At 47.3% G+C, this 27,470-nt stretch overlaps 1 protein-coding gene across 1 annotated transcript in view; it reads left to right on the top strand.

Annotated features, from left to right (window-relative positions):
* The first annotated feature begins 7,874 nt into the window (after positions 1-7,874).
* Positions 7,875-27,470, top strand: part of LOC137311985 (CD48 antigen-like) — a 42,134-nt gene continuing 22,538 nt past the window's right edge. The window contains exon 1 of the mRNA XM_067978801.1: positions 7,875-7,976. Within this exon, the coding sequence (XP_067834902.1) occupies positions 7,910-7,976 (67 nt within the window). The 5' untranslated portion in view covers positions 7,875-7,909. The remainder of the gene's footprint in view (positions 7,977-27,470) is intronic.

The raw sequence follows: 27,470 nt of genomic DNA, 5'->3' as shown, positions 1-27,470 counted from the left end.
ATGTGTTATTAAATGATATTACTAACAGACCCCCACCCCATGGCATTGCTCCCAGTGAGAGTGATGATGAGCTGTTAGATCAGTTTAGGAGCGTTATATCGTGCAATGTGTAATTAAATGATATTACTAACAGACCCCCCATGGCATTGCTCCCAGTGAGAGTGAGGATGAACTGTTAGATCAGTATAGGAGTGTTATACCGTGCAATGTGTTATTATACGTTATTAGTAACAGACCCCCTGTGGCATTGCTCCCAATGAGAGTGATGATGAGCTGTTAGATCAGTACAGGAGTGTTTTACCATGCAATGTGTTATTATAAGATATTACTAACAGACCCCCCCCCCCCGTGGCATTGCTCCTAGTGAGAGTGATGATGAGCTGCCAGATCAGTATAGGACTGTTATACAGTGCAATGTGTTATTATAAGATATTACTAACGCCCCCCCACCTGTGGCATTGCTCTCAGTGAGATCGATGATGAGTTGTTAGTTCAGTACAGGTGTGTTATACCGTGCAATGTGTTATTATAAGATATCGCTAACAGAACCCCCGTGGCATTGCTCCCAGTGCTTGTGATGATGATCTGTTAGATCAGTATAGGAGTGTTATTCTGTGCAATGTGTTATTATAAGATATTACTACCAGCCCCGGTCCCCTGGGGCATTGCTCCCAGTGCGTGTGATGATGAGCTGTTAGTTCAGTATTGGAGCGTTATACCATGCAATGTGTTATTATAAGATATTACTAACAGACCCTCTGTGGCATTGCTCTCAGTGAGAGTGATGATGAGCTGTTAGTTCAGTATTGGAGCGTTATACCATGCAACGTGTTATTATAAGACATTACTAACAGCCCCCTGTGGCATTGCTCCTAATGAGAGTGATAATTTGCTTTTAGATCAGTATGGGAGCGTTATACCGTGGAATGTATTATTATAAGATATTACTACCAGAACTCCCGTGGCGTTGCTCTCAGTGCTTGTGATGATGATCTGTTAGATCAGTATAGGAACATTATTCAGTGCAATGTTTTATTAAAAGATATTACTAACAGACCCCCCCTGTGTCATTGCTCCCAGTGTGTGTGATGATGATCTGTTAGATCAGTCTATCAGCGTTATACTGTGCAATGTTATTATAATATATTACTAATAGACACCCCCCGTGGCATTGCTCCCAGTGAGAGTGATGATGTGCTGTTAGATCAGTATAGGAGCGTCATACCGTGCAATATGTTATGTTAAGATATTACTAACAGACCCCCCCACCCCCTGTCATTGCTCCCAGTGAGAGTGATGATGAGCTGTTAGATCAGTATAGGAGCGTCATACCGTGCATTGTGTTATTTTAAGAACATAAGAAATAGGAGCAGGAGTAGGCTATACGGCCCCTTGTGACTGCTCCGCCATTCAATCGGAGCATGGCTGATCTTTGACCTCAAATCTTCTTTCCCGCCTAATCCCCATATCCCTTGATTCCCTTAGATCCCAAATATCTATCGATCTCAGTCTTGAATCTACTCAATGACTCAGCATCCACAGCCCTCTGGGGGAGAGAATTCCAAAGATTCACAACCCTCTGAGTGAAGAAATTCTTCCTCAGTATTAAATGTCCGACCCCTTATCCTGAGACTATGCCGCCTAGTTCTAGACTCTCCAGCCAGGGGAAACATCCTCTCAGCATCTACCCTGTCAAGCCCTCTAAGAATCTTATATGTTTCAATGAGATCACCTCTCATTCTTCTAAACTCCAGAGAGTATAGGCCCATTCGACTCAATCTCTCCTCACAGGACAACCCTCTCATCCCAGGAATCAATCCAGTGAACCTTCGTTGCACCCCCTCTAAGGCAGGTATATCCTTCCTGAGATAAGACCAGAACTGTACACAGTGCTCCAGGTGAGGTCTCACCAGAGCCCTATATAATTGCAGCAAGACCTCCTTACTCTTATACTCCGTCCGCCTTGCAATAAAGGCCATTGTCCCTTCCCTAATTGCTTGCTGTACCTGCATGTTAATTTTCTGCAATTATAAGGTATTACTATCAGAATGGAACAGGAGATCTTTTAATGATATCATCCGGAGTGAAACCTTTTTCCTGCCTAATATCTCAAGAAATGATCACGAGACGCCCCCCTCATGTAACTGTGAAACACCTTACTCTGTACGTTTGGCTCAGAATCTGTGAGTAATTTTTAGATGAATGAGGGAACACCCCACAGTTTAACAAATGGAGATTTCCTCGTACTTTGTGACATATAAAATAATAAAGATGCCACTCGCTTTTCTTAGTACAAGCCTTATCCTTTTAATAACAGAATATTAAAAGCTAGATAGTAATATGTCTGACAATTAACTGCATCGTCTCCAAAACATTTATTTTAAGACTACATGCAGAGCCGGACGCGCAGTGCTACAGCTAGAAACTCACGCGTAAAGGACTCCCCAGGAATCCTGAATGACTGTCTCTCCAAGTTGCTCGCTGTATCTCTCTTTCAAGGTGGTTAAAGTTCCTTAATCAGCTTTTGCTTTGCAGCCCTCTTGTACACCGTGTTAGAAACGAGGGTAATTTGTCGAATGTTTGCTGAGTTTCACTTTACTGTAGGCACTGTACGACCTTCAGGCCGTCAGATTGCTGCATACGTACCTCCCTGGGGGCGTCAGTCTCCTGTTCCATTGTCTAAACTTTCATCCTTCTCCAATGTTATCGAAAGGATAGGATTTGGGCGCAGGGAATCAACCGAGTGAACCTTCTCTGAACTGCCTCCAATGCAAGTATGTCCTTCCTTAAATAAGGGCACCAGAACTGTCCGCAGTACTCCAGGTGTGGTCTCACCAGCACCCTGTACAGTTGGAGCATGACTTCCCTGCTTTTATACTCCATCCCCTTAGAAATAAAGGCCAATATTCCGTTTGCCTTCCGGATTACCTGCTGCACCTGTATGTTGACTTTTTGTGTTTCATGTATGAGGACACCTAGATCCCTCTGTACCGCAGCATTTTGTAGTATTTCTCCATTCAAATACTATTTTGCTTTTTTATTTTTCCTCCCAAAGTGGATGACTTCACATTTTCCCACATTATATTCCATTTGCCAGATTTTTGCCCATTCACTTAACCTGTCAATATCCCTTTGCAGACACTTTGGGCGTCATTTTAGCACCCGCTATCGGGTGCGTTCCTGGCGGGGGGGCTCCGACAATCGGAGAATCCCGGAGCGGGACCGGAGCCCGCCCCGAACCCGCGCACTTCCGGGTTCCCCGCTGACGCGCCGGCGTGCGCGCGCAGCCCCTGCTGGTGGGAATCCCGCAGGCAATTAAAGCCAGCGGGATGCCACTTGAAAGTATTTATTTAGGTATTTCAGGTCATTAACTGACCTGATTAAGGGATTATGTGAAGAGGGGTGGGATTTTAGAGCAAACTGGGACTGTTTCCCACACTGGGGGAAACACTCCCAGGTCAAATGGACGTGTTGCAGCTGTCAGCCTGTGGCAGCTGCAAAGGTCCATTTGACAGGTGGGAGGGGAGACCCTCACCCATTGCAGGAGGCCACTCTGTCACTTGGGACAAAGTTTGGCCTCCACCGCCCTCCTCCTGACAATCAAAGTCACCAACCTGCACACTTACCCCGGGGTCCAGACACATGTACCTACCTTGCGGACCCCCTCAGATGTACATCTTGTGGATGGGGGCCGCCGTAGCTGCAGTCATGACCTCCTCGGAGGGCGAACAGCATCACCAGCCTCGCCGTCCACCTCTGACACGTGGAGCTCCACAACACAGTGCTGTGACACATCCACCTGTACAGCAGGAGGGAGGGCTACCGCAGAGAGAGAGGCATCGCAGAGGGCACTACCCTCGCCACAGGGTCCACAGACCGAGGCTCAGCTTCCTGGACCTCTCTGAGCAGCAGTGCGCACACGGAGGCTCAGAGTCACTCGACATGTAGTCGTGGACATCTGCAGCCTCTTTCATGCCGAGCTGCTCCTGGCTGGCCCGAGCACCATCTTCTTACCTGTCGCTGTCAAAGTCACCACTGCCCTCAACAACTTCTCCTCCGCATCCTTCCATGGTGCCAGCGGGGACATCGCCGACGTCTCTCAGTCGTTGGCGCAAAAGAGCCCTGCGAATACACCGACACTCACTCTGCAGTGACACAATGGGTGGCATCAGTTGTGGGTCTTCATAGTGATCCTCAGGAAAGGGCATTATTGCACAAACCAGACAAGATTCGCAAAGACATGGCAGTAGTGGTGCCAATATAATATGTAATGTGAATTGGTCAGAAATTCAATATAAGTAACACCCATGACAAACCCTCAAACGCCCTTGTGCATCCCCTTCATGCTCACGACACGTTTGCCTTACGCTGCCTACTGCACATATGTGATGCATGCCCTGTGGCTGCAGCACAGGTTGTGGCAGGAGGAAGCGGCCTGCCTCTGCCACCAGGAAGGCCTGGCTCGAGGTGGCAGAGGAGGTCACCAGCGCAACCAACATAACGCCCACCTGCATACAGTGCAGGAGGCGCTCCAATAAAGATAAATAAAGATTCATTTGGAAATGGAATAGTACCAGGGGACTGGCGGACAGCTCATGTGATTCCAGTATTTAAAAAGGGAGGTAGAACCAGTCCAGAGCTCCCTGGATGTTAAGGAGCATTCAGGGTAAGATAAGGCAAAAAAAGGGAAGCTCATGACAGACTCCGTGAACTCAATACGACAGAAAGCCGAGAGGAGTATAGAAAGTGCAGGGGTGAAATTCAAAAGGAAATTAGGAAAGCAAAGAGAGGGCAGGAGAAAATACTGGCAAGTAAAATCAAGGAAAACCCAAAGATGTTTTATAAATACATAAAGAGCAAGAGGATAACTAAGGAAAGAGTAGGGCCGATTAGAGACCAAAAAGGTAACTTGTGGAGGAGAAAGATGTGGGTATGGTTCTTAGTGAATACTTTGCATCTGTCTTCACAAAAGAGAGGGATGATGCAGGGATTGTAGTTAAGGAGGAGGAGTGTGAAATATTGGATAGAATAAACATAGTGAGAGGGGAAGTATTAAGGGGATTAACGTCTTTGAAAGTAGATAAATCACCAGGCCCGGATGAAATGTATCCCAGGCTGTTAAAAGAAGCCAGGGAGGAAATAGTGGAGGCTCTGACCATCATTTTCCAATCCTCACTGGATATATGCGTTGTGCTGGAGGATTGGAGGACTGCTAATGTTGTACCGTTGTTTAAAAAGGGGGAGAGGGATGGACCGAGTAATTACAGGCCAGTCAGTCTAACCTCGGTGGTGGGCAAATTATCGGAATCAATTCTGAGGGACAGGATAAACCGTCACTTAGAAAGGCACGGAGTAATCAAGGAGAGGTTGTGTCTGACTAACTTGATTGAATTTTTTGAGGAGATAACAAAGAGGGTCGATGAGGGTAACGTGTTTGATGTAGTCTACATGGATTTTAGCAAGGCTTTTGACAAGGTCCCACGTAGCAGACTAGTCAAAAAAGTACAAGCCCAAGGGATCTAAGGAAAAGTGGCAAGTTGGATCCAAAATTGGCTCAGTGGCAGGAAGCAAAGGGTAATGGTAGACGGGTGTTTTTGTGATTGGAAGGCTGTTTCTAGTGGGGTTCCGCAGGGCTCGATACCAGGTCCCTTGCTTTTCGTGGTATGCATTAATGATTTGGACTTAAATGTAGGGGGCATGATTAAGAAGTTTGCAGATGATGCAAAGATTGGCCGTGCGGTTGATAGCGCAGAGGAAAGCTGTAGACTGCAGGAAGATATCAATGGACTGGTCAGGTGGGCAGAAAGGTGGCAAATGGAATTCAGTCTGGAGAAGTGTGAGGTGATGCATTTGGGGAGGGCAAACAAGGCAAGGGAGTACACAATAAATGGGAGGATACTGAGAGGTGTAGAGGAAGTGAGGGACCTTGGAGTGCATGTCCACAGATCCCTGAAGGTAGCAGGACAGGTCGATAAGGTGGTTAAGAAGGCATATGGAATACTTTCCTTTATTAGCCGAGGCATCGAATATAAGAGCAGGGAGGTTATGCTGGAACTGTATAAAACACGAGTTAGTCCACAGCTTGAGTACTGCGTACAGTTCTGGTCACCACATTACAGGAAGGATGTGATTGCACGAGAGAGGGTGCAGAGGAGATTTATGAGGATATTGCCAGGGCTGGAGAATTTTAGCTCTGAGGAAAGATTGGAGAGTCTGGGGTTGTTTTCTTTGGAACAGAGGAGGCTGAGGGGAGATTTAATTGAGATATAAAATTATGAGGGGACGAGATAGAGTTGACAGGGAGGACCTATTTCCCTTAGTGGAGAGGTCAATAACCAGGGGGCCATAGATTTAAAGTGATTGGTAGAAGGATTACCCGGGGAGCTGAGGAGAATTTTTTTCACCCAGAGGGTGGTGGGGGTCTGGAACTCACTGCCTGAGAGGGAGGTAGAGGCAGAAACCCTCAACTCATTTAAAAAGTACTTGGATGTGCACCTGAAGTGCTGTAACCTACAGGACCAAGGACCAAGAGCTGGAAAGTGGGATTAGGCCGGGTGTCTCGTCTCTCAGCCGGCACGGACACGATGGGCCGAATGGCCTCCTTCTGTGCAGTAACTTTCCATGATCCTATAATTCTAACCTGTAATGTACTGGCCCTGGGAATGTTTGCTGGGTGGGACAGTGCAGAGGGAGCTTTACTCTGTATCTAACCCTGTACCTGCCCTGGGAGTGTTTGATGGGACAGTGTAGAGGGAGCTTTACTCTGTATCTAACCCTGTACCTGACCCTGGGAGTGTTTGATGGGACAGTGTAGAGGGGGATTTACTCTGTATCTAACCCATGCTTTACCTACCCTGGGAGTTGAGAGTCTCGTTGCCCTCTTTCCTCATTCACCCCATCGCCCCCTGTGTCCCTTCCTCTGAAAGATCTCTCCCCTCAGTCCCATTCCCCCTTTCCCCATTCACCCCATCGCCTCCTGTGCCCCTCTCTCTCTGAAAGATCTCTCCCCTCAGTCCCATTCCCCCTTTCCCCATTCACCCCATCGCCTCCTGTGCCCCTCTCTCTCTGAAAGATCTCTCCCCTCAGTCCCATTCCCCCCCATCACCCCCTGTGCCCCTCTCTCTCTGAAAGATCTCTCCCCTCAGTCCCATTCCCCCCCATCACCCCCTGTGCCCCTCTCTCTCTGAAAGATCTCTCCGCTCAGTCCCATTCCCCCTTTCCCCATTCCCCCCATCACCCCCTGTACCCCTCTCTCTCTGAAAGATCTCTCCCCTCAGTCCCATTCCCCCTTTCCCCATTCCCCCCATCACCCCCTGTACCTCTCTCTCTGAAAGATCTCTCCCCTCAGTCCCATTCCCCCTTTCCCCATTCACCCCATCACCCCCTGCGCCCCTCTCTCTGAAAGATCTCTCCCCTCAGTCCCATTCCCCCTTTCTCCCTTCACCCCATCGCCCCCTGTGCCCCTCTCTCTGAAAGATCTCTCCGCTCAGTCCCATTCCCCCTTTCCCCATTCCCCCCATCACCCCCTGTAGCCCTCTCTCTCTCTGAAAGATATCTCCCCTCAGTCCCATTCCCCCTTTCCCCATTCACCCCATCACCCCCTGTGCCCCCTCTCTCTGAAAGATCTCTCCCCTCAGTCCCATTCCCCCTTTCCCCATTCACCCCATCGCCCCCTGTGTCCCCTCTCTCTCTGAAAGATCTCTCCCCTCAGTCCCATTCCCTCTGCTCCCCCCACTGTTTCTGATGCTCCCCCTCTGTGTGTAGTTGTTGTGGAGATTACCCTACTCGAATGCAGTCTGTAGCACTCGTTATTCACCACAATTTGTGACGAGACAGAATCACTTCCAGTTCCTCCATTTCTCCTCTTCGAGAGTCTCCAATGCTCTGCCCAGTTGAATAAAACCCAGAGATGTGGCGGTTGTGTGCGGGACGGGTCTGGTGCCTTGTCTGTGTGTTCCTGTTTGCCATCTGTGTGGGTAAGAGATATTTTTTTAATCGATTGTGTGTGAAGATCAGCGAGAAGTGTGAGAACATCTTAAACGTTTCCAGTGTTTGCGAAGGCCATTCGGCCCATTGTAGTCGGTCCCTGGGTCTCTACCAGGCCAAACATCGCAACAATTCCGTCTCTCTCTCTCCCTCGCTGTCTCTGCCTCTCTCTCTCCATCTTCTAGTTCTCTCTCCGTCCCCCTCCCTCTCTCTGCCTCTCTCTCTCTGTCTCTGTCTCTCTCTCTCTCTCACTCCCCCTCTCTGTCTCTCTCCGTCGCTCTCTCTCTGTCTCCCTCTCTGACTCTGTCTCTGTCTCTCTCTGTCTCACTCTCTTTCTGTCTCTTTCTCTTTCTCTTTCTCTCTCTCTCTATTTTCTCTTTCTCTCCCTCATGGAATCATAGAAAGGTTACAGCACGGAAGGTGGCCATTCAGCCCATCAAGTCCGCGCTTCTTTATGGAAGAGCAATCCAGCTGGTCCCACTCCCAAATATCAAACATCTGAACAATTCCCTCTCTCTCTCTGACTCTCTCTGTCTCTTTCTGTCTCTCTCTTCCTCTCTCTCCCTCTCTGACTCTCTCTCTATGTCTCTGTCTCTCTCTCTCTCTGACTCTCTCTCTCTCTCTCTATCCCTCCCTCTCTCTGTCTCTCTCTCTCTGACTGTCTCCCTCTCTCTCTCCCTCCTCTCCCTCTTCCTCCCTCTCTCTCTCCCTCCCTCGCTCTCTCTCTCTGTCCCTCTTTCTCTCTCTCTCGCTGTCTCTGCCTCTCTATCATCTAGTCCTCTCTCTCTCTCTCACTCTCTCCGTCTCTCTCTGCCTCTCTCTCTGTCTTTCTCTGTCTGTCTGTCTCTCTGTATCCCTCTCCCTCTCTCTCTGACTCTCTCTCCCCTCTCTTTCTCTCCCTCTCTCTGTCTCTCTCTCTGTCTCTCTCTCTCTCTGCCTGTCTCTGTCTCTTTCTCTTTCTCTCTCTCTCTATTTTCTCTTTCTATCCCTCATAGAATCATAGAAATGTTACAACACGGAAGGTGGCCATTCAGTCCATCAAGTCCGCGCTGCAATCCAGCTGGTCCCACTCTCAAATATCAAACATCGGAACAATTCCCTCTCTCTCTCTGACTCTCTCTCTTTCTGTATCTCCCTTCCTCTCTCTCCCTCTCTCTCTGACTCTCTCTCTCTCCCTCCCTCACTCTCACTCTCTCTCTCCCACCCTCTCCCTCCCCCTCTCTCCCCTCACTCGCTGTCTTTCTCTTTGTCCCTCTTACTCTCTCTCCCTCTCCCCCTCTTTCTGTCTCACTCCCTCTTTACCCATAGCCCTGCACCATTCTCTGATTGAAATATTTCTTCACTTCCCCTTTACAATAAACAACCTTCTCTTCCTGAATCATTTCCTGCCAGCACTGCTGTATCGCACAGTCTTTGAACTGCATCAGCAAATATCTCCCATTACAGAAAGAGCTCCTCACACCTTGGCTGACCATTTCCGATCTCTCACTGCGCTGCGTGCGGTTTCATTTGTTCCAAAATCTTTTGGAGTTCTTTGTTTCTACAAATGTGTGAGGGCAAAGGAAAGTCCTAGAGCCAACAAGGGGGCAAGCCATACTAGATTTAGTAATGATGTGGAGATGCCGGTGATGGACTGGGGTTGACAATTGTAAACAATTTTACAACACCAAGTTATAGTCCAGCAATTTTATTTTAAATTCACAAGCTTTCGGAGGCTTCCTCCTTCCTCAGGTAAATGTTCAGGAGCTCCTCGAAGCCTACGCATTTATACATATAGAACAATACATGGTGTTTACAGAATGCCCCTGCAACTGCCCGTTGCCAAGGCAATCACCGTGTTCAGACAGAGAGGTGTCACCTGCAGAACCCCCGAATACACATTCAACAAAAAAACAAACAGGAAAAAAAACAGAGAGAGGCAGAAACATCCGGAGGGCAGAGAAAGCCAGCAAATGACCCATTATATTAAAAACAGATAACATTTGTTCGCTGGTGGGGTAACGTGTAGCGTGACATGAACCCAAGATCCCGGTTGAGGCCGTCCTCATGCGTGCGGAACTTGGCTATCAATTTCTGCTCGACGATTTTGCGTTGTCCTGTGTCTCGAAGGCCGCCTTGGAGTACGCTTACCCGAAGGTCGGTGGATGAATGTCCATGACTGCTGAAGTGTTCCTCGACTGGGAGGGAACCCTCCTGTTTGGCGATTGTTGCGCGGTGTCCGTTCATCCGTTGTCGCAGCGTCTGCATGGTCTCGCCAATGTACCATGCTCTGGGGCATCCTTTCCTGCAACGTATGAGGTAGACAACGTTGGCCGAGTCACAGGAGTATGAACCATGCACCTGGTGGGTGGTGTCCTCTCGTGTGATGGTGGTATCTGTGTCGATGATCTGGCATGTCTTGCAGAGGTTACCGTGGCAGGGTTGTGTGGTGTCGTGGACGCTGTTCTCTTGAAAGCTAGGTAATTTGCTGCGAACGATGGTCTGTTGGAGGTTGGGTGGCTGTTTAAAGGCGAGTAGTGGAGGTGTGGGGATGGCCATAGCGAGGTGTTTGTCCTCATTGATGACATGTTGAAGGCTGCGGAGAACATGGCGTAGTTTCTCCGCTCCGGGGAAGTACTGGACGACAAAGGGTACTCTGTTGGTTGCGTCCCGTAGATTTAGTAATGAGTAATGAACCAGATTTAGTTAACGGCTTAACTGTGCGTGAACATCTATCCAATAGTGATCATAACATGATCGAGTTCAATGTAGGGTAAAAAGTGAATCAGCTGCTAAGATTCTAGACTTGGGCAAGGCCGACTTCAATGGGATGAGACAGAGACTGTCCACAGTAAACTGGGCAAATCTGTTAATGGGTAAAACGACTGATGATCAGTGAGAAATGTTTAAAGAAACATTTAACGTGATATAGGATCGGTTTATACCCCTGAGGGGCAAGAACTCTACTTGCCAAAAAAAACAGCCATGGACAACTAAAGAGGTAAGGGACAGGAGAAGACATAAGGACAAAGTACAAAGATCAAGAAAGGGTCACAAAACAGATAGTAAGAACCAATATGAAGAACTTTTGTAGTTATATTAGGAAAAAGAGGGTGGTCAGGAGCAGTGTTGGCCCCTTAAAAACTGAAAGTGGGGATATTGTCATTGACAATGGGGAAATGGCGGACATGTTGAACAATTACTTTGCGTCAGTATTTACAGTCGAAAAAGAGGATAGCATGCCGGAAATCCCAAGAAAACTTATATTGAATCGGAGACAGGGACTCGATAAAATAAAGTAAAGCAACAGTAATGAAGAAAATAATAGCACTAAAGAGTGACAAATCCCCAGGACCAGATGGTTTCCATCCCAGGGTTTTAAAGGAAGTAGGTGAGCACATTGCGGATGCCCTAACTATAATCTTTCAAAGTTCTCTAGATTCAGGAACTGTCCCTCTAGATTGGAAAATTGCACATGTCACTCCGCTTTTTAAGAAAGGAGAGGGAGGGAAACCGGGGAATTATAGACCAGTTAGCCAAACATCTGTTGTGGGGAAAATGCTGGAGTCTATAATTAAGGATAGGGTGACTGAACTGCTCGAGAATTTTCAGTTAATCAGAGAGAGCCAGAATGGATTTGTGAAAGGTAGGTCGTGCCTGACAAACCTGATTGAATTTTTTGAAGAGGTGACTAAAGTAGTGAACAGGGGAATGTCAATGGATGTTATTTATATGGACTTCCAGAAGGTATTTGATAAGGTCCCACATAAGAGACTGTTAGCTAAGATAGAAGCCCATGGAATCGAGGGAAAAGTATGGACTTGGTTATGAAGTTGGCTGAGCGAAAGGCGACAGAGAGTAGGGATAATGGGAAGGTACTCACATTGGCAGGATGTGACTAGTGGAGTCCCGCAGGGATCTGTCTTGGGGCCTCAATTATTCACAGTATTTATTAACGACTTAGATGAAGGCATAGAAAGTCTCATATCTAAGTTTTCCGATGACACAAAGATTGGTGGCATTGTAAGCAGTGTAGATGAAAACATAAAATTACAAAGCGATATTGATAGATTAGGTGAATGGGCAAAACTGTGGCAAATGGAATTCAATGTAGACAAATGTGAGGTCATCCACTTTGGATCAAAAAAGGATAGAACAGGGTACTTTCTAAATGGTAAAAAGTTAAAAACAGTGGATGTCCAAAGGGACTTAGGGGTTCAGGTACATCGATCATTGAAGTGTCATGAACAGGTGCAGAAAATAATCAAGAAGGCTAATGGAACGCTGGCCTTTATATCGAGAGGACTGGAGTACAAGGGGGCAGAAGTTATGCTGCAGCGATACAAAACCCTGGTGAGACCGCACCTGGAGTACTGTGAGCAGTTCTGGGCACCGCACCTTCGGAAGGACATATTGGCCTTGGAGGGAGTGCAGCGTAGGTTTACTAGAATGATACCCGGACTTCAAGGGTTAAGTTACGAGGAGAGATTACACAAATTGGGGTTGTATTCTCTGGAGTTTCGAAGGTTAAGGGGTGATCTGATCGAAGTTTATCAGATATTAAGGGGAACAGATAGGGTGGATAGAGAGAAACTATTTCCGCTGGTTGGGGATTTTAGGAGTAGGGGGCACAGTCTAAAAATTAGAGCCAGACCTTTCGGGAGCGAGATTAGAAAACATTTCTACACACAAAGGGTGGGTAGAAGTTTGGAACTCTCTTCCGCAAACGGCAATTGATACTAGCTCAATTGCTAAATTTAAATCTGAGATAGATAGCTTTTTGGCAACCAAAGGTATTAAGGGATATGGGCCAAAGGCAGGTATATGGAGTTAGATCACAGATCAGCCATGATCTTTTCAAATGGCGGAGCAGGCACGAGGGGCTGAATGGCCTACTCCTGTTCCTATGTTCCTATGTGTCTCTCTCTCTCTGTATCTCTCTCTGTGTATCTCTCTGTGTAACTCTCTCTCTCTCTGTTTCTCTCTCTCTCTGTATCTCTCTGTGTAACTCTCTCTCTCACTATTTCTCTCGATGTATCTTTCTTGTTGTGGGAAAAAATCACCACTCGGAGTCAGACTTAAAGATTCAACATGCAGTTTATTGGACAAAGCTTTGGGAGAACCGCTGGACACTCCGCAGTGCACGCAGTCAATTTTCTCAACTTTAAAATGGTTGTCATGCTTTTTTATACCTTTGAAATACAGATTTTCAGTAGCTTTTACATCATTAATCTTGATTACACACATTAACCAATTAAGCCCGCATGGCAACAACGGACTGCTTACATATCAACCAATCAAATTAAAACAACTGTTATCACCTTGAGACAGTATGCCTTTGTTTCAAGCAGTCTGGTTCTATAGTTTTATCAGTTCGTTGTGAAATGTCTTTTGTATTCCCAGACTGTAAGCCAGTTTTGGAATGTACAAACTCAACACTTTTAACTGTCTTTCCCATAGTCACAGAATCCATTTTGTTTAATAGTGTCCATTTTGTTAGTAGTCAAGCGTTGTATTAAAGCTTTTAATTAGGGTTAGTCTAATCTACACAAAGCGCATTTCAGTGTGGTTTTAGGGTAAAGACCACCGCCGTGTACCCAATAGTCACTTCATCGTTGCCTTTAACCCAACAGCCCAAATTTTACGCTAGCTTTTCTCGATGTATCTCTCTCCCTGCATATCTCTCTCTCTCTATGTATCTCACTATCTCTCTCTCTTTATATGTCTCGCTCCCTTTTTCTCTCTCTGTGTATCTCTCTCTCTCTGTGTATCTCTCTGTGTGTGTCTTCCACTCTGTGACTCTCTCTCTCTTTCCGTTTCTCTCTCTCTTTCTCTGTCTCTCTCTCTGCAACTCTCTCTCTCTGCATCTCTCTCTGTGTCCATGTGTGTGTCTCTCTCTCTCTCTCTCTCTCTATCTCTCTCTCTATGTATCTCTCTGTCTCTGTGTCTCTGTCTTTTTGTCTCTCTCTCTGTATCTCTCTCTCTGTGTGCATCTCTGTGTATCTCTTTTTCTCTGTTTCTCTCTCTCTCTCTCTCTCTTTAGCTCTCTCTCTGTATCTCTCTCTCTGTATCTCTCTCTCTGTATCTCTCTCTCTGTATCTCTCTCTCTGTATCTCTCGCTCTGTATCTCTCGCTCTATCTCTGCATCGAACCCTGCACCTGCCCTGGGAGTGTTTGATTGGACACTGTAGACGGAGCTTTACTCTGGATCTAACTCTGTACCTGCCCTGGGAGTGTTTGATGGGACAGTGTAGAGGGAGCTTTACTCTGGATCTGAACTGTGCTGCACCTGCCCTGGAAGTTTTTGATGGGACAGTGTAGATGGAGCTTTGCTCTGTATCAAACCCTGGACCTGCCCTGGGAGTGTTTGATGGAACAGTGTAGAGGGAGCTTTACTCAGTATATAAGCTTGCACCGACCGGCCCTTGGAGTTTTTAATGTGACAGTGTAGAGGGAGCTTTACTCTGGAAATAACCCTGTACATGCCCTGGGAGTGTTTGATAGGACAGTGTAGAGGGAGCTTTACTCTGTATCTAACCCTGTACCTGCTCTGGGAGTGTGTGATGGGACAGTGTAGAGGGAGCTTTACTCTGTATCTAACCCTGTACCTGCCCTGGGAGTGTTTGACAGGACAGTGTAGAGGGAGCTTTACTCTGGATCTAAACCGTGCTGTACCTGCCCTGGGAGTGTTCGATGGGACAGTGTAGACGGAGCTTTACTCAGTATCTATCCCTGGACCTGCCCTGGGAGTGTTTGAGGGCACAGTGTAGAGGGAGCTTTACTCAGCACCTAACCCCTGCTGTACCCGCCCTGGGGGTGTTAGATGGGACAGTGTAGAGGGAGTTTTACTCTGCATCTAACCCTGTACCTACTCTGGGAATGTTTGATGGGACAGTGCAGAGGGAGCTTTACTCTGTATGTAACCCTGTACCTGCCCTGGGAGTTTTTGATGGGAGCGTGTAGAGTTAGCTTTACTCTGTATCTAACCCTGTACCTGCCCTGGGAGTGTTTGACGGGACAGTGTAGAGGGAGCTTTACTCTGCATCTAACCCTGTACCTGCCCTGGGGGTGTTTGATGGGACAAGGTGGAGGGAGCTTTGCTTGGTATCTAACCTAGTACCTATCCAGGGAGTGTTTGATGGGACAGTGCAGAGGGAGCTTTACTCTGTACCTAACCCTGTACCTGCCCTGGGAGTGATTGATGTGACAGTGTAGAGGGAGCTTTACTCTGTATCTAACCCTGTACCTGCCCTGGGAGTGATTGATGTGACAGTGTAGACGGAGCTTCACTCAGTATCTATCTCTGTACCGGCCCCGGGAGTGGTTAATGGGACAGTGTAAAAGGAGCTTTACTGAGGATCTAAACCTGTACCTGCCCTGGGAGTGTTTGATTGGACAGTGTTGAGGGAGCTTTACTCTGTATCTAACCATTTACCTGCCCTGGGAGTGTTTGATGGAACAGTGTAGAGGGAGCTTTTCTCTGTATCTAGCCCTGTACCTGACATGAGATTAGAATCATAGAATCATCGAATCATAGAGGTTTACAACAGGGAAACAGGCCCTTCGGCCCAACATGTCCATGTCGCCCAGTTTATACCACTAAGCTAGTCCCAATTGCCTGCACTTGGCCCATATCCCTCTCCACCCATCTTACCCATGTAACTGTCCAAATGCTTTTTAAAAGACAAAATTGTACCCGCCTCCACTACTGCCTCTGGCAGCTCGTTCTAGACACTCACCACCCTTTGAGTGAAAAAATTACCCCTCTGGACCCTTTTGTATCTCTCCCCTCTCACCTTAAATCTATGCCCCCTCGTTAAAGACTCCCCTACCTTTGGGAAAAGATTTTGACTATCTACCTTATCTATGCCCCTCATTGTTTTATAGACCACTATAAGATCACCCCTAAACCTCCGACTCTCCAGGGAAAAAAGTCTCAGTCAATCCAACCTCTCCCTATAAGTTTAATGGAACAGTGGAAAGGGAGCTTTTCTCTGTATCTAGTCTTCTACCTGCCTTGGGAGTTTTGATGGGACAGGGCAGTGGGAGCTTTACTCTGTATCTAACCCTGTAGCTGCCCTGGGAGTGTTGGATGGGACAGTGCAGAGGGAGCTTTGCTTAGTATCTAACCTTGTACCTATCCTGGGAGTGTTTGATGGGACAGTGTAGAGGGAGCTTTACTCTGTATCTAACCCTGTAGCTGCCCTGGGAGAGTTGGATGGGACAGTGCAGAGGGAGCTTTACTCTGTATCTAACCCTGTAGCTGCCCTGGGAGTGTTGGATGGGACAGTGCAGAGGGAGCTTTACTCTGTATCTAACCCTGTACCGACCCTTGGAGTGTTTGATGGGACAGTGCAGAGGGAGCTTCACTCAGTATCTATCTCTGTACTGGCCATGGGAGCGGTTGATGGGATAGTGTAGAGGGAGCTTTACTCTGTGTCTAACCCTGTACCTGCCCTGGGAGTGTTGGATGGGACAGTGCAGAGGGAGCTTTACTCTGTATCTCACCTTGTACCTGCCCTGGGAGTGTTTGATGGGACAGTGTAGAGGGAGCTTTACTCTCTATCTAACCCAGTCGCTGCCCTGGGGGTGTTTGATGGGACAGTGTAGAGGTAGCTTTACTCTGTATCTAACCCTGTAGCTGCCCTGGGAGTGTTTGATGGGACAGTGTAGAGGGAGCTTTACTCTGTATCGAACCCCGTACCGACCCTTGGAGTGTTTGATGGGACAATGTAGAGGGAGCTTTGCTGAGTATCTAACCTTGTACCTATCCTGGGAGTGTTTGATGGGACAGTGTAGAGGGAGCTTTACTCTGTATCTAACCCTGTAGCTGCCCTGGGAGTGTTTGACGGGACAGTGTAGAGGGAGCTTTACTCTGCATCTAACCCTGTAGCTGCCCTGGGAGTGTTGAATGGGACAGTGCAGAGGGAGCTTTACTCTGTATCTAACCCTGTAGCTGCCCTGGGAGTGTTTGATGGGACAGTGTAGTGGGAGCTTTACTCTGTATCTAACCCTGAACCGGCCCTTGGAGTGTTTGATGGGACAGTGTAGAGGGAGCGTTACTCTGTATCCAACCCTGTACCTCCCCTGGGAGTGTTTGATTGGACAGTGTGGAGGGAACTTTTCTCTTTATGTATCCCTGTACGTGCCCTTGGAGTGTTTGATGGGACAGGGAAAAGAGAGCTTTACTCTGTATCTAACCCTGTCCCTGCCCTGGGAGTGTTTGATGGGACAGTGTAGAGGGAGCTTTACTCTGTATCTAACCCTGTACCTGCCCTGGGAGTGTTTGATGGGACAGTGTAGAGGGAGCTTTACTCTGTATCTAACCCTGTACCTGCCCTGGGAGTGTTTGATGGGACAGTGTAGAGGGAGCTTTACTCTGTATCTAACCCTGTACCTGCCTTGGGAGTGTTTGATGGGACAGTGTAGAGGGAGCTTTACTCTGTATCTAACCCTGTACCTGCCCTGGGAGTGTTTGATGGGACCGTGTAGAGGGAGCTTTTCTCTGTATCTAACCCTGTACCTCCCCTGGGAGTGTTTGATTGGACAGTGTGGAGGGAACTTTTCTCTTTATGTATCCCTGTACGTGCCCTTGGAGTGTTTGATGGGACAGGGAAAAGAGAGCTTTACTCTGTATCTAACCCTGTCCCTGCCCTGGGAGTGTTTGATGGGACAGTGTAGAGGGAGCTTTACTCTGTATCTAACCCTGTACCTGCCCTGGGAGTGTTTGATGGGACAGTGTAGAGGGAGCTTTACTCTGTATCTAACCCTGTACCTGCCCTGGGAGTGTTTGATGGGACAGTGTAGAGGGAGCTTTACTCTGTATCTAACCCTGTACCTGCCTTGGGAGTGTTTGATGGGACAGTGTAGAGGGAGCTTTACTCTGTATCTAACCCTGTACCTGCCCTGGGAGTGTTTGATGGGACCGTGTAGAGGGAGCTTTTCTCTGTATCTAACCCTGTACCTGCCCTGGGAGTGTTTGACGGGACAGTGTAGAGGGAGCTTTACTCTGTATCTAACCCTGCACCTGCCCCTGGGAGTGTTTGATGGGACAGTGTAGAGGGAGCTTTACTCTGTATCTAACCCTGTCCCTGCCCTGGGAGTGTTTGATGGGACAGTGTAGAGGGAGCTTTACTCTGTATCTAACCCTGTCCCTGCCCTGGGAGTGTTTGATGGGACAGTGTAGAGGGAGCTTTACTCTGTATCTAACTCTGTACCTGCCTTGGGAGTGTTTGATGGGACAGTCTAGAGTGAGCTTTTCCCTGTATCTAGCCCTGTACCTGCCCTGGGAGTGTTTGATGGGACCGTGTGGAGGGAGCTTTTCTCTGTATCTAACCCTGTACCTGCCCTGGGAGTGTTTGATGGGACAGTGTAGAGGGAGCTTTACTCTGTATCTAACCCTGTACCTGCCCTGGGAGTGTTTGATGGGACAGTGTAGAGGGAGCTTTACTCTGTATCTAACCCTGTACCTGCCCTGGGAGTGTTTGACGGGACAGTGTAGAGGGAGCTTTACTCTGTATCTAACCCTGCACCTGCCCCTGGGAGTGTTTGATGGGACAGTGTAGAGGGAGCTTTACTCTGTATCTAACCCTGTCCCTGCCCTGGGAGTGTTTGATGGGACAGTGTAGAGGGAGCTTTACTCTGTATCTAACCCTGTCCCTGCCCTGGGAGTGTTTGATGGGACAGTGTAGAGGGAGCTTTACTCTGTATCTAACTCTGTACCTGCCTTGGGAGTGTTTGATGGGACAGTCTAGAGTGAGCTTTTCCCTGTATCTAGCCCTGTACCTGCCCTGGGAGTGTTTGATGGGACCGTGTGGAGGGAGCTTTTCTCTGTATCTAACCCTGTACCTGCCCTGGGAGTGTTTGATGGGACAGTGTAGAGGGAGCTTTACTCTGTATCTAACCCTGTACCTGCCCTGGGAGTGTTTGATGGGACAGTGTAGAGGGAGCTTTACTCTGTATCTAACCCTGTACCTGCCCTGGGAGTGTTTGATGGGACAGTCTAGAGGGAGCTTTTCCCTGTATCTAACCCTGTACCTGACCCTGGGAGTGTTTGATGGGACCGTGTGGAGGGAGCTTTTCTCTGTATCTAACCCTGTACCTGCCCTGGGAGTGTTTGATGGGACAGTGTAGAGGGAGCTTTACTCTGTATCCAACCCTGTACCTGCCCTGGGAGTGTTTGATGGTACAAGTTAGAGGGAACTTTATTCTGTATCTAACCCTGTACCTGCCCTGGGAGTGTTTGATGGGACAGTGTGGAGGGAGCTTTACTCTGTATCTCACCCTGTACCTGCCTTGGGAGTGTTTGATGGAACAGTATAGAGGGACCTTTTCCCTGTATCTCGCCCTGTACCTGCCCTGGGAGTGTTTGATGGGACAGTGTAGAGGGAGCTTTACTCCACATCTAACCCTGTAGCTGCCCTGGGAGTGTTTGATTGGACTGTGCAGAGGGAGCTTTACTCTGTATCTAACCTTGTACCTGCCGTGGGAGTGTTGATGGGACAGTGTCGAGGGAACTTCACTCTGTACCGAACCCGGTGATGAACTGGATTCTTTTTTTGTCCCCTCAGTCTGGTTCAGCAAACACTGAGTCGAATACACCTTTAAAGTTCAACACAACTTTAATAGCAGGACATAGTCTGTCGCTTCGATTCAGACTCCTGAGGGAGTCCGGACGATTCTAACAGAATAAGAAGACAAAGACATAGACAAAAATTCTTACCTTTATACAGATCAATAGGGGTTGGAACATCGTTAACACAAGGATCAACACCAATCATAAGCCGGGCACAGGTTGGCCATGCTCGGTTACATGATTTCAAGCCAATCACAGGTAGCCCATGGCCTGATCATGCCGCAGTGACAGACACTGATGGATGCATCCTTTTCTTCTCACTAGGAATGTCCCTTTTGGTCTTGCTAAGCTGTTCCCAATCTTGATTAGCTCGCAACATGGAGACACTCAGACCAGACCCTGAATCACATCAACGACTTCTACATTGATAAGACAATGCAGGCCTGCTGACTACGCAAACAGTCAGCATGGTTTTGTGAGAGGAAAATCATGTCTCACGAATTTGATTGAGTTTTTTGAAGGGGTAACCAAGAAGATAGATGAGGGCTGTGCAGTAGACGTGGTCTACATGGACTTCAGCAAAGCATTTGACAAGGTACCGCATGGTTGGTTGTTACATAAGGTTAAATCTCATGGGATCCATGGTGAGGTAGCCAATTGGATACAAAATTGGCTTGACGACAGAAGACAGAGGGTGGTTGTAGAGGGTTGTTTTTCAAACTGGATGCCTGTGTCCAGCGGTGTTCCTCAGGGATCGGTGCTGGGTCCGCTGTTATTTGTTATTTATATTAATGATTTGGATGAGAATTTAGGAGGCATGGTTAGTAAGTTTGCAGATGACACCAAGATTGGTGGCATTGTGGACAGTGAAGAAGGTTATCTGGGATTGCAACGGGATCTTGATCAATTGGGCCAGTGGGCCGATGAATGGCAGATGGAGTTTAATTTAGATAAATGTGAGGTGATGCATTTTGGTAGATCGAATCGGGCCAGGACCTACTCCGTTAATGGTAGGGCGTTGGGGAGAGTTATAGAACAAAGAGATCGAGGAGTACAGGTTCATAGCTCCTTGAAAGTGGAGTCACAGGTGGATAGGGTGGTGAAGAAGGCATTCGGCATGCTTGGTTTCATTGGTCAGAACATTGAGTGCAGGAGTTGGGATGTCTTGTTGAAGTTGTACAGGGCATTGGTGAGGCCACACTTGGAATACTGTGTACAGTTCTGGTCACCCTATTATAGAAAGGATATTATTAAACTAGAAAGAGTGCAGAAAAGATTTACTAGGATGCTACCGGGACTTGATGGTTTGACTTACAGGGAGAGGTTAGACAGACTGGGACTTTTTTCCCTGGAGAGTAGGAGGTTAAGGGGTGATCTTATAGAAGTCTATAAAATAATGAGGGGCATAGATAAGGTCGATAGTCAAAATCTTTTCCCAAAGGTCGGGGAGTCTATAACGAGGGGGCATAGATTTAAGGTGAGAGGGGAGAGATACAAAAGGGTCCAGAGGGGCAATTTTTTCACTCAAAGGGTGGTGAGTGTCTGGAACGAGCTGCCAGAGGCAGTAGTAGAGGCGGGTACAATTTTGTCTTTTGAAAAGCATTTGGACAGTTACATGGGTAAGATGGGTATGGAGGGATATGGGCCAAGTGCAGGAAATTGGGACTAGCTTAGTGGTATAAACTGGGCGACATGGACATGTTGGGCCGAAGGGCCTGTTTCCATGTTGTAACTTCTATGATTCTATGATTCTATATGGCCTAGCAGTGGGGCCCCCTGTACCAACCTCAGCTACCAACTTATTAACCCTTTCCTAACCATTTTGCATTCTGCTCATTTGCCACGTAGGCATTTTAATACTTTACTGGACACTGACCACACAGGGATTCTCATTTCCCCCTTTTATCATTTCATGATAACCAACCCTTGTTCACTCATCAGTTCTGCCTGAGCAGAGTCTCAGACTCGAATTTGTTCCATTGCTACCTTACAGCAGATTTTGACGCAAGCAACAATCAGGCTAAAAGTAAGTATTGCTACAATTAGAATAACTAATCCGTGCATCAAATACGATCCCCATGAGCCACTGAGAAGCCATTCTAACCAACCTTCTCCTGGGGTTTGGTGTAGTTTCGGTACGGCTTTCTGTATATGCTCAGCCAGATTAGTTATATTTTCCGAGTTATCTGGTATATCGGTGCAGCATTCTGATCCAATCAGTGCACATGTTCCCCCTTTTGCGGCTAACAGGTAGTCTGGAGCCATGCGATTCTGCAAGGCCATTGTCCGAATGGCTATCATTTCTGCATTAATATCCTTCAGTGTTACTGCGGTGTCATTGGCTACTTCTTCGAATACCGAAGCCACCTGCCGAATTTCCTTGATTGTCTTGGCTACCCCATACCCGGGGAACAAAATAGCGAAATATCGCTCCGTTTCTGTAATTGCCCTTTTAGGCCTATACTGGTGATGATCCGCTAGGGAAGGCATGTGATGAACATATGGTACTACATATCCTAAATAACAGGACCCGATCCAGTTCTGAGGCAACCATGGGTATGCCTTATGGCCGCATATGAAATACGTACCATTATATGCAGTTAAATTTCCCTCTTTAGCCATATATATAAAAGGCTGAGAGTCAGGGTGATTACACGGCAACCCACTGGTTTTATTAAGCGTTGGGGCCCACTGGCCCTGGAACATGCCCTGGGTAGTCAGGTTGACTATGGGCGGTAGCCAATAGTGGGTGGTGCTGCAATCACTATGTCCCATAAAAGGGCCATTATTTGGGGCATTCTTATTCCAACATACCGTCCCGTTTGGTCTAGACGTGTTGGTCAAGAGCAGGAACGGGGGCTTATGGGCTCGATTGTAATTAGGCTGGTACCATCCTCTAAACTCATTAAGACGATACCCTGCTGATGCCCATTCTATTGTTTCCGGGGTTCCTATCGTATTTCCCGAATTGTTTCATCTTATGACCCATTCCGCGGATTCATGGGACGTAAAGGGAATCGGCTTTAAAGGGATACCTCCCTTGGAATGGATAGGAATGTGGGAACACACCCAACAGCTAGAGATACCCTGCCGTTTGGCATACACATAACTCATGTACAGGAAGGTGTTAACGTGCAGTTCACGCTTTTGGAGTTGGAGATCTCTCTTATATCTCTGTGGCAGAGAACCCTCTAATCTTAGATAGTTAAAAATCTCTATGGGGGCTAACCCATTACGCTTTCTCCCTTGGTTAAATCTCAGGTACCGATCGTACCTCTGTGTATCTCTCTCTTGTTGACACAGCTCAGGGGTCTTTTCCCCTTCACGTTTACAAACATAATCATATTTGCACTCAGTCCAATAACAAGGTATTCCTCCATGCGATATTCCTAACTCTATCGAGCGGTGGGGCTGCCTCAGGAGCCCGGCACATCCGTCTATCCGGGTGATGTTCCACCTTCCGAATCCGTCTGGGTCATTATCGTTGCATCGAAGTACGTCTCCTTTGCATAGGTGGTGTATGCGCTTAGGCTGGTCCCGTCGACATGTTCTCTCTTTGGTTACTCCCAGGGTCAGCAAGAGTTCAAGGCAGAAGATCCAAGGGAAGACTTTCATAGCTGGTCACGATACCTGTATAGGGAAGATTTCTTAGAAGAAAAGAGAAGTTAGCATTTTAAATTTGAGACGTGGGACTGATAGTTTTACAGTGGTGGAGGTGAACCCAGGCACTCTTCCCCTCTACCTACTCAGCGGTAGGGGTGGTGAGTAGAACCTGATAGGGCCCCTCCCAACGAGGTTCCAGTCCTTTCCTTGTCCAATTCCTGATTAACACGTACGTTCCCGGTTCGATTTTAGATGGACTGGCTATAGGAGGAAGTTCGACGTAGGCAGCTCGTACCCGAGAGTGGAGGCTTCTCAATGCCTTAGTTAATGACAAAATGTAATTGGTCATTTCTGGTGTCATGTGGTGAAAGTGGACAGTTTTCGGAACGTTTTGATTCCACGGGGTCTTGAGGGGTCTCCCGTATATAATTTCAGCAGGACTTAACCGTGCTACCCCAGCCGGAGTAGTACGTACCTGAAATAAGGCGAGAGGAAGAAGTTTAAGCCAAGTAGTACCAGTCTCTGCCTGCAGTTTAGCCAGTTTATTTTTCAAAGTCTGATTAGCTCGTTCGACCAACCCAGCGGCCTGTGGCCTGTAGGCACAGTGTAACTGTTGTTTGATGCCCATTTGGGTGCAGAATTCCTTGTTCACCTGACCCACAAAATGAGGGCCGTTATCTGAACTCAATTGATTTGGGATTCCGTATCTAGGGATGATCTCTTTCATCAGAACTTTAACAACAGTGGAGGCTTTGTTATACGTTGTCGGATAGGCCTCTATCCATTTACTAAATACATCAACAATAACTAAAACATATTTATAACCCTGACATCTTTCCAACTCAATGTAGTCCATCTGGAGGGTCTCAAAGGGACCTTCCGGCAAAGAGGTCTTTCCCCATTCGCAAGGCACTCCCTTCCCAGGGTTGTATTGTTGACAAATGAGACAGCGACTGCTAATGCTCTGGGCTAGGGCTTGCAACCTAGGATGCCACCAAGTGGCCAGCAGCGTATCACTAACAGCTTTGGCACCACAATGAGTTGCAAAGTGTACACATTCAATAACCCATACTGCTAATTTATCTGACATACAGGTCTGCCCCACAGGGGTAACCCATAATTTAGATACACAGTCATAAGTACAACCAAGTTGTTTCCACAATTGTTTATCACAGTCAGGAGCGTCCTCCTGTAATTTAATGACGTCTTGGATGGTTGGCATTGGCTTTTCAGAGGGAGACTTGCTTTTGTTTGAGCTTTTAGTCTGACTCATCATTCTAGGGACAACCACCCTCTGTGTCTGGGACGCTTCCTTAGCTTCCTGATCAGCATATCTATTCCCTATATCTACTGGGGTCTGTCTTGTCGTGTGGGCGGGGCATTTTATAACTGAGATCTGTCTTGGTAGCATAAGGGCTTGTAACAAATCTGAGACTAACTTCTGATGGGAAATCTGCGTACCTACAGAAGTCAGAAACCCTCTGTTTTTCCATAACTGTCCAAAATCGTGAACTACCCCGAAAGCGTATCTCGAATCTGTATACACATTAACCCTTTGGTCTTTCCCGAGGACACAAGCTCTTATCAGTGCAAACAGCTCCGCTTGCTGGGCAGAATATGGAAACTCAAAAGCAGCAGATTCAACAGTTTTACCGTCCTGGTCCACTATTGCATATCCAGAAAGTTTCTCTCCAAAGGAACCAATAGAGGCACTCCCATCTACGTACATAGTTATGTCTGGATCCTTTATTGGGACATCAGATAGATCGTCTCTGACAGAAGTGTCTTCTTTAATTAAAGATAAACAATCATGTCCTGGATCAGTCTGTTCCATGGGTGGCTCTGTGAGAAAACATGCTGGGTTGATAGTAGTACAATGTTTAAATCGCAGTTTAGGATTATTCAGCAGATATATCTCATACTTATTCTGTCGAGCCATGGTAAGATGTTGAGTCTGCAGCTGTCCTAATAATGCAGTTACCGAGTGTGAACTGTATACAGTGATGTCCTGTTGTAAAGTCAGATTAGCAGCTGACTGTAGGCTATTGTAAATGGCCGTTAAAATCTGAGTACAAACTGGATGTCCTAGCGCTACCGGATCTAACTTCGAAGAATAGTACGCCACTGGTCTATGCTTGTCGCCATGTTTTTGAGTCAAAACAGCAGTCGAGCAATCAGCGAGGATAGTACAGTACAACTGAAATGGTCTGTCATACAAGGGTCTCCCCAATGCGGGTGCTTGTGACAAAGCTTCCTTTAATCTCTCAAATGCTCCGAAGGCGTCAGAATCTAGTTGAAATTCGCCCTCTATGCTGGTGTATGGCATTAATAATTTAGTGTCCAAGGCAATGTTAGGGATCCACTGTCTGCAATAGTTTACCATTCCCATCCACTGACGTACCTCCTTTGCAGTGCGAGGTACAGGGAATTGACAGATTGGTTCAATCCTGCTTCTTTCTAAGCTTCGCTCGGTTGCTGAGATCATGACTCCAAGAAACTTAACCCTCTGTTGGCCCACTAATACTTTCGATTGGGATACTATGTACCCTAGCGAGGATAAGTGATTTAGCAGTTGGGCAGTGTCTTTTCGATTACTCTGCTCATCAGGGCTGGCTATCAACAGATCATCCACATACTCGACTAGAGCAGACCCTTGTTTTAAAGTCAATGTCTGTAACTGTTCCTGTAAGCATCTAGAAAATAATGTTGGGGAGTTAACGAAGCCTTGTGGCAGTCGTGTCCACGTATACTACTGTCCCTTGTAAGTGAAGGCAAAAAGATACTGGCTTGATGGGTCTAACGGTAAGGCGAAAAAGGCGTGTTGGAGATCGACTACTGCAAAGACTTTGGCTGTTGCAGGAACTTGAGCCAGAATATGAGCTGGATTGGGCACTAGCGCGTGCAGCGGCTGTACAATGGCATTGATTGATCGCAAATCCTGTACTAATCTGTACTGGTTTAGCTTGCCTGGTTTCGGAACTGCAAGTATGGGCGTGTTACACGGGGATTGACATTTGATCAAGATCCCTTGCTTTAACAACCCAGCGATCAGTTTGTCAATGCTTGGTATCGCCTGTTGCTTTAGTGGATATTGTCGAATAGAGGGTAATACAACATCCTCCTGTAGGGCAATATGAATAGGAATCATTTTAATGCATCCTACCTGTGTGGGATCCTCTGCCCACACTTGCGGATTAACATATTCTGGTTTTTCATTGCCCACATGGTGGCGCAATTGTGCCCTGTTAACCCTTGGTGTCTGTCGATTATTTGGATCAGCTTGTTCAACTGTCTGTTTTATCATGGGTCCTAAATCTTTCGCATGGTACGGGTAATTCACCTCCCGGGTAATATGTGGGACTCCCTTTATTTCAAAGTATCCTGGATCCCATCCCATTGTTTTCGCAGCACCCCGAGTGATGTAACCTGTAGTAGGTGCTTCCTTCCACAACTCTGAGGGGATCTCAACATACTCTGCTCTCCCTTCTGGTCCTGTAACTATAGCCCGACGGATAACCTCCCATTCCGTTCCTATATAGCTTCGGTAAAAGTCCTCCAATTCCTTATTTTTCCCACTCATATCGTAGGCCAAGGTTACATGAAGGGAACCCTCATCTTCGAAGTCTAGAGACCACCATTGTGGGGTGATGGAAACATAACACTGCATTTTGGGGGCCCATGGTTTCACAGTCAGTCCTTCGTCCCCCGCACTCAATGCTCAGGCGGAATGCACATAGCAAGTCTCTAGCCATGAGGTTACAGTCTAGTCCACTTGTAATTACAAATTGGTGTTTTACTGACTCATTTCCAAATTGTACTTCCACTGGTTCAGATATCGGGTATTGGCTCACTTGTCCCTGAAAACCAGACAGACTCTGTTTTTCCCCGGACTCAGGGAGATTGAGCTCCCATCGGACAGATGACATGGTTGCTCCGGTGTCTACCAAGAATATATGTGGGTTTCCTTTAATCATCAGTGACAGAACGGGCTCCTGCTCTGACTGGATCCCGTTTACCACAAGGTTAGCTAGTCAATACTGGGGGAACGGATTATTTTGGGAAAAGTCCGTATATCTTCCTCGTCCTCGATTCCCTTGCCAACCTCCTCTTCGCTGCCCTTGCATATGGCCCCCTCTTCCCTGTCTACGGGAGGGACATTCCTTGCTCCAGTGGCCTTGCTGACCACAATTGAAACAGGCATCTGACCCTGTTTGTCTCCCTCCTCTTCTTCTCCTTTCAAAATTACGTCTCGGAGGAACGTAGGGTGGGCCATAACTAGGGGCGGTTGGTCCCGTTAGGGTGTGTATCGTACCCATACCCTTCTCCG

Source organism: Heptranchias perlo, unplaced genomic scaffold, assembly GCF_035084215.1.
Source record: "Heptranchias perlo isolate sHepPer1 unplaced genomic scaffold, sHepPer1.hap1 HAP1_SCAFFOLD_389, whole genome shotgun sequence".
NCBI classification, from domain to species: Eukaryota; Metazoa; Chordata; class Chondrichthyes; order Hexanchiformes; family Hexanchidae; genus Heptranchias; species Heptranchias perlo.
Note: the sequence above shows the minus strand (reverse complement) of the source record. Positions and strands in the feature narration are given on the sequence as shown.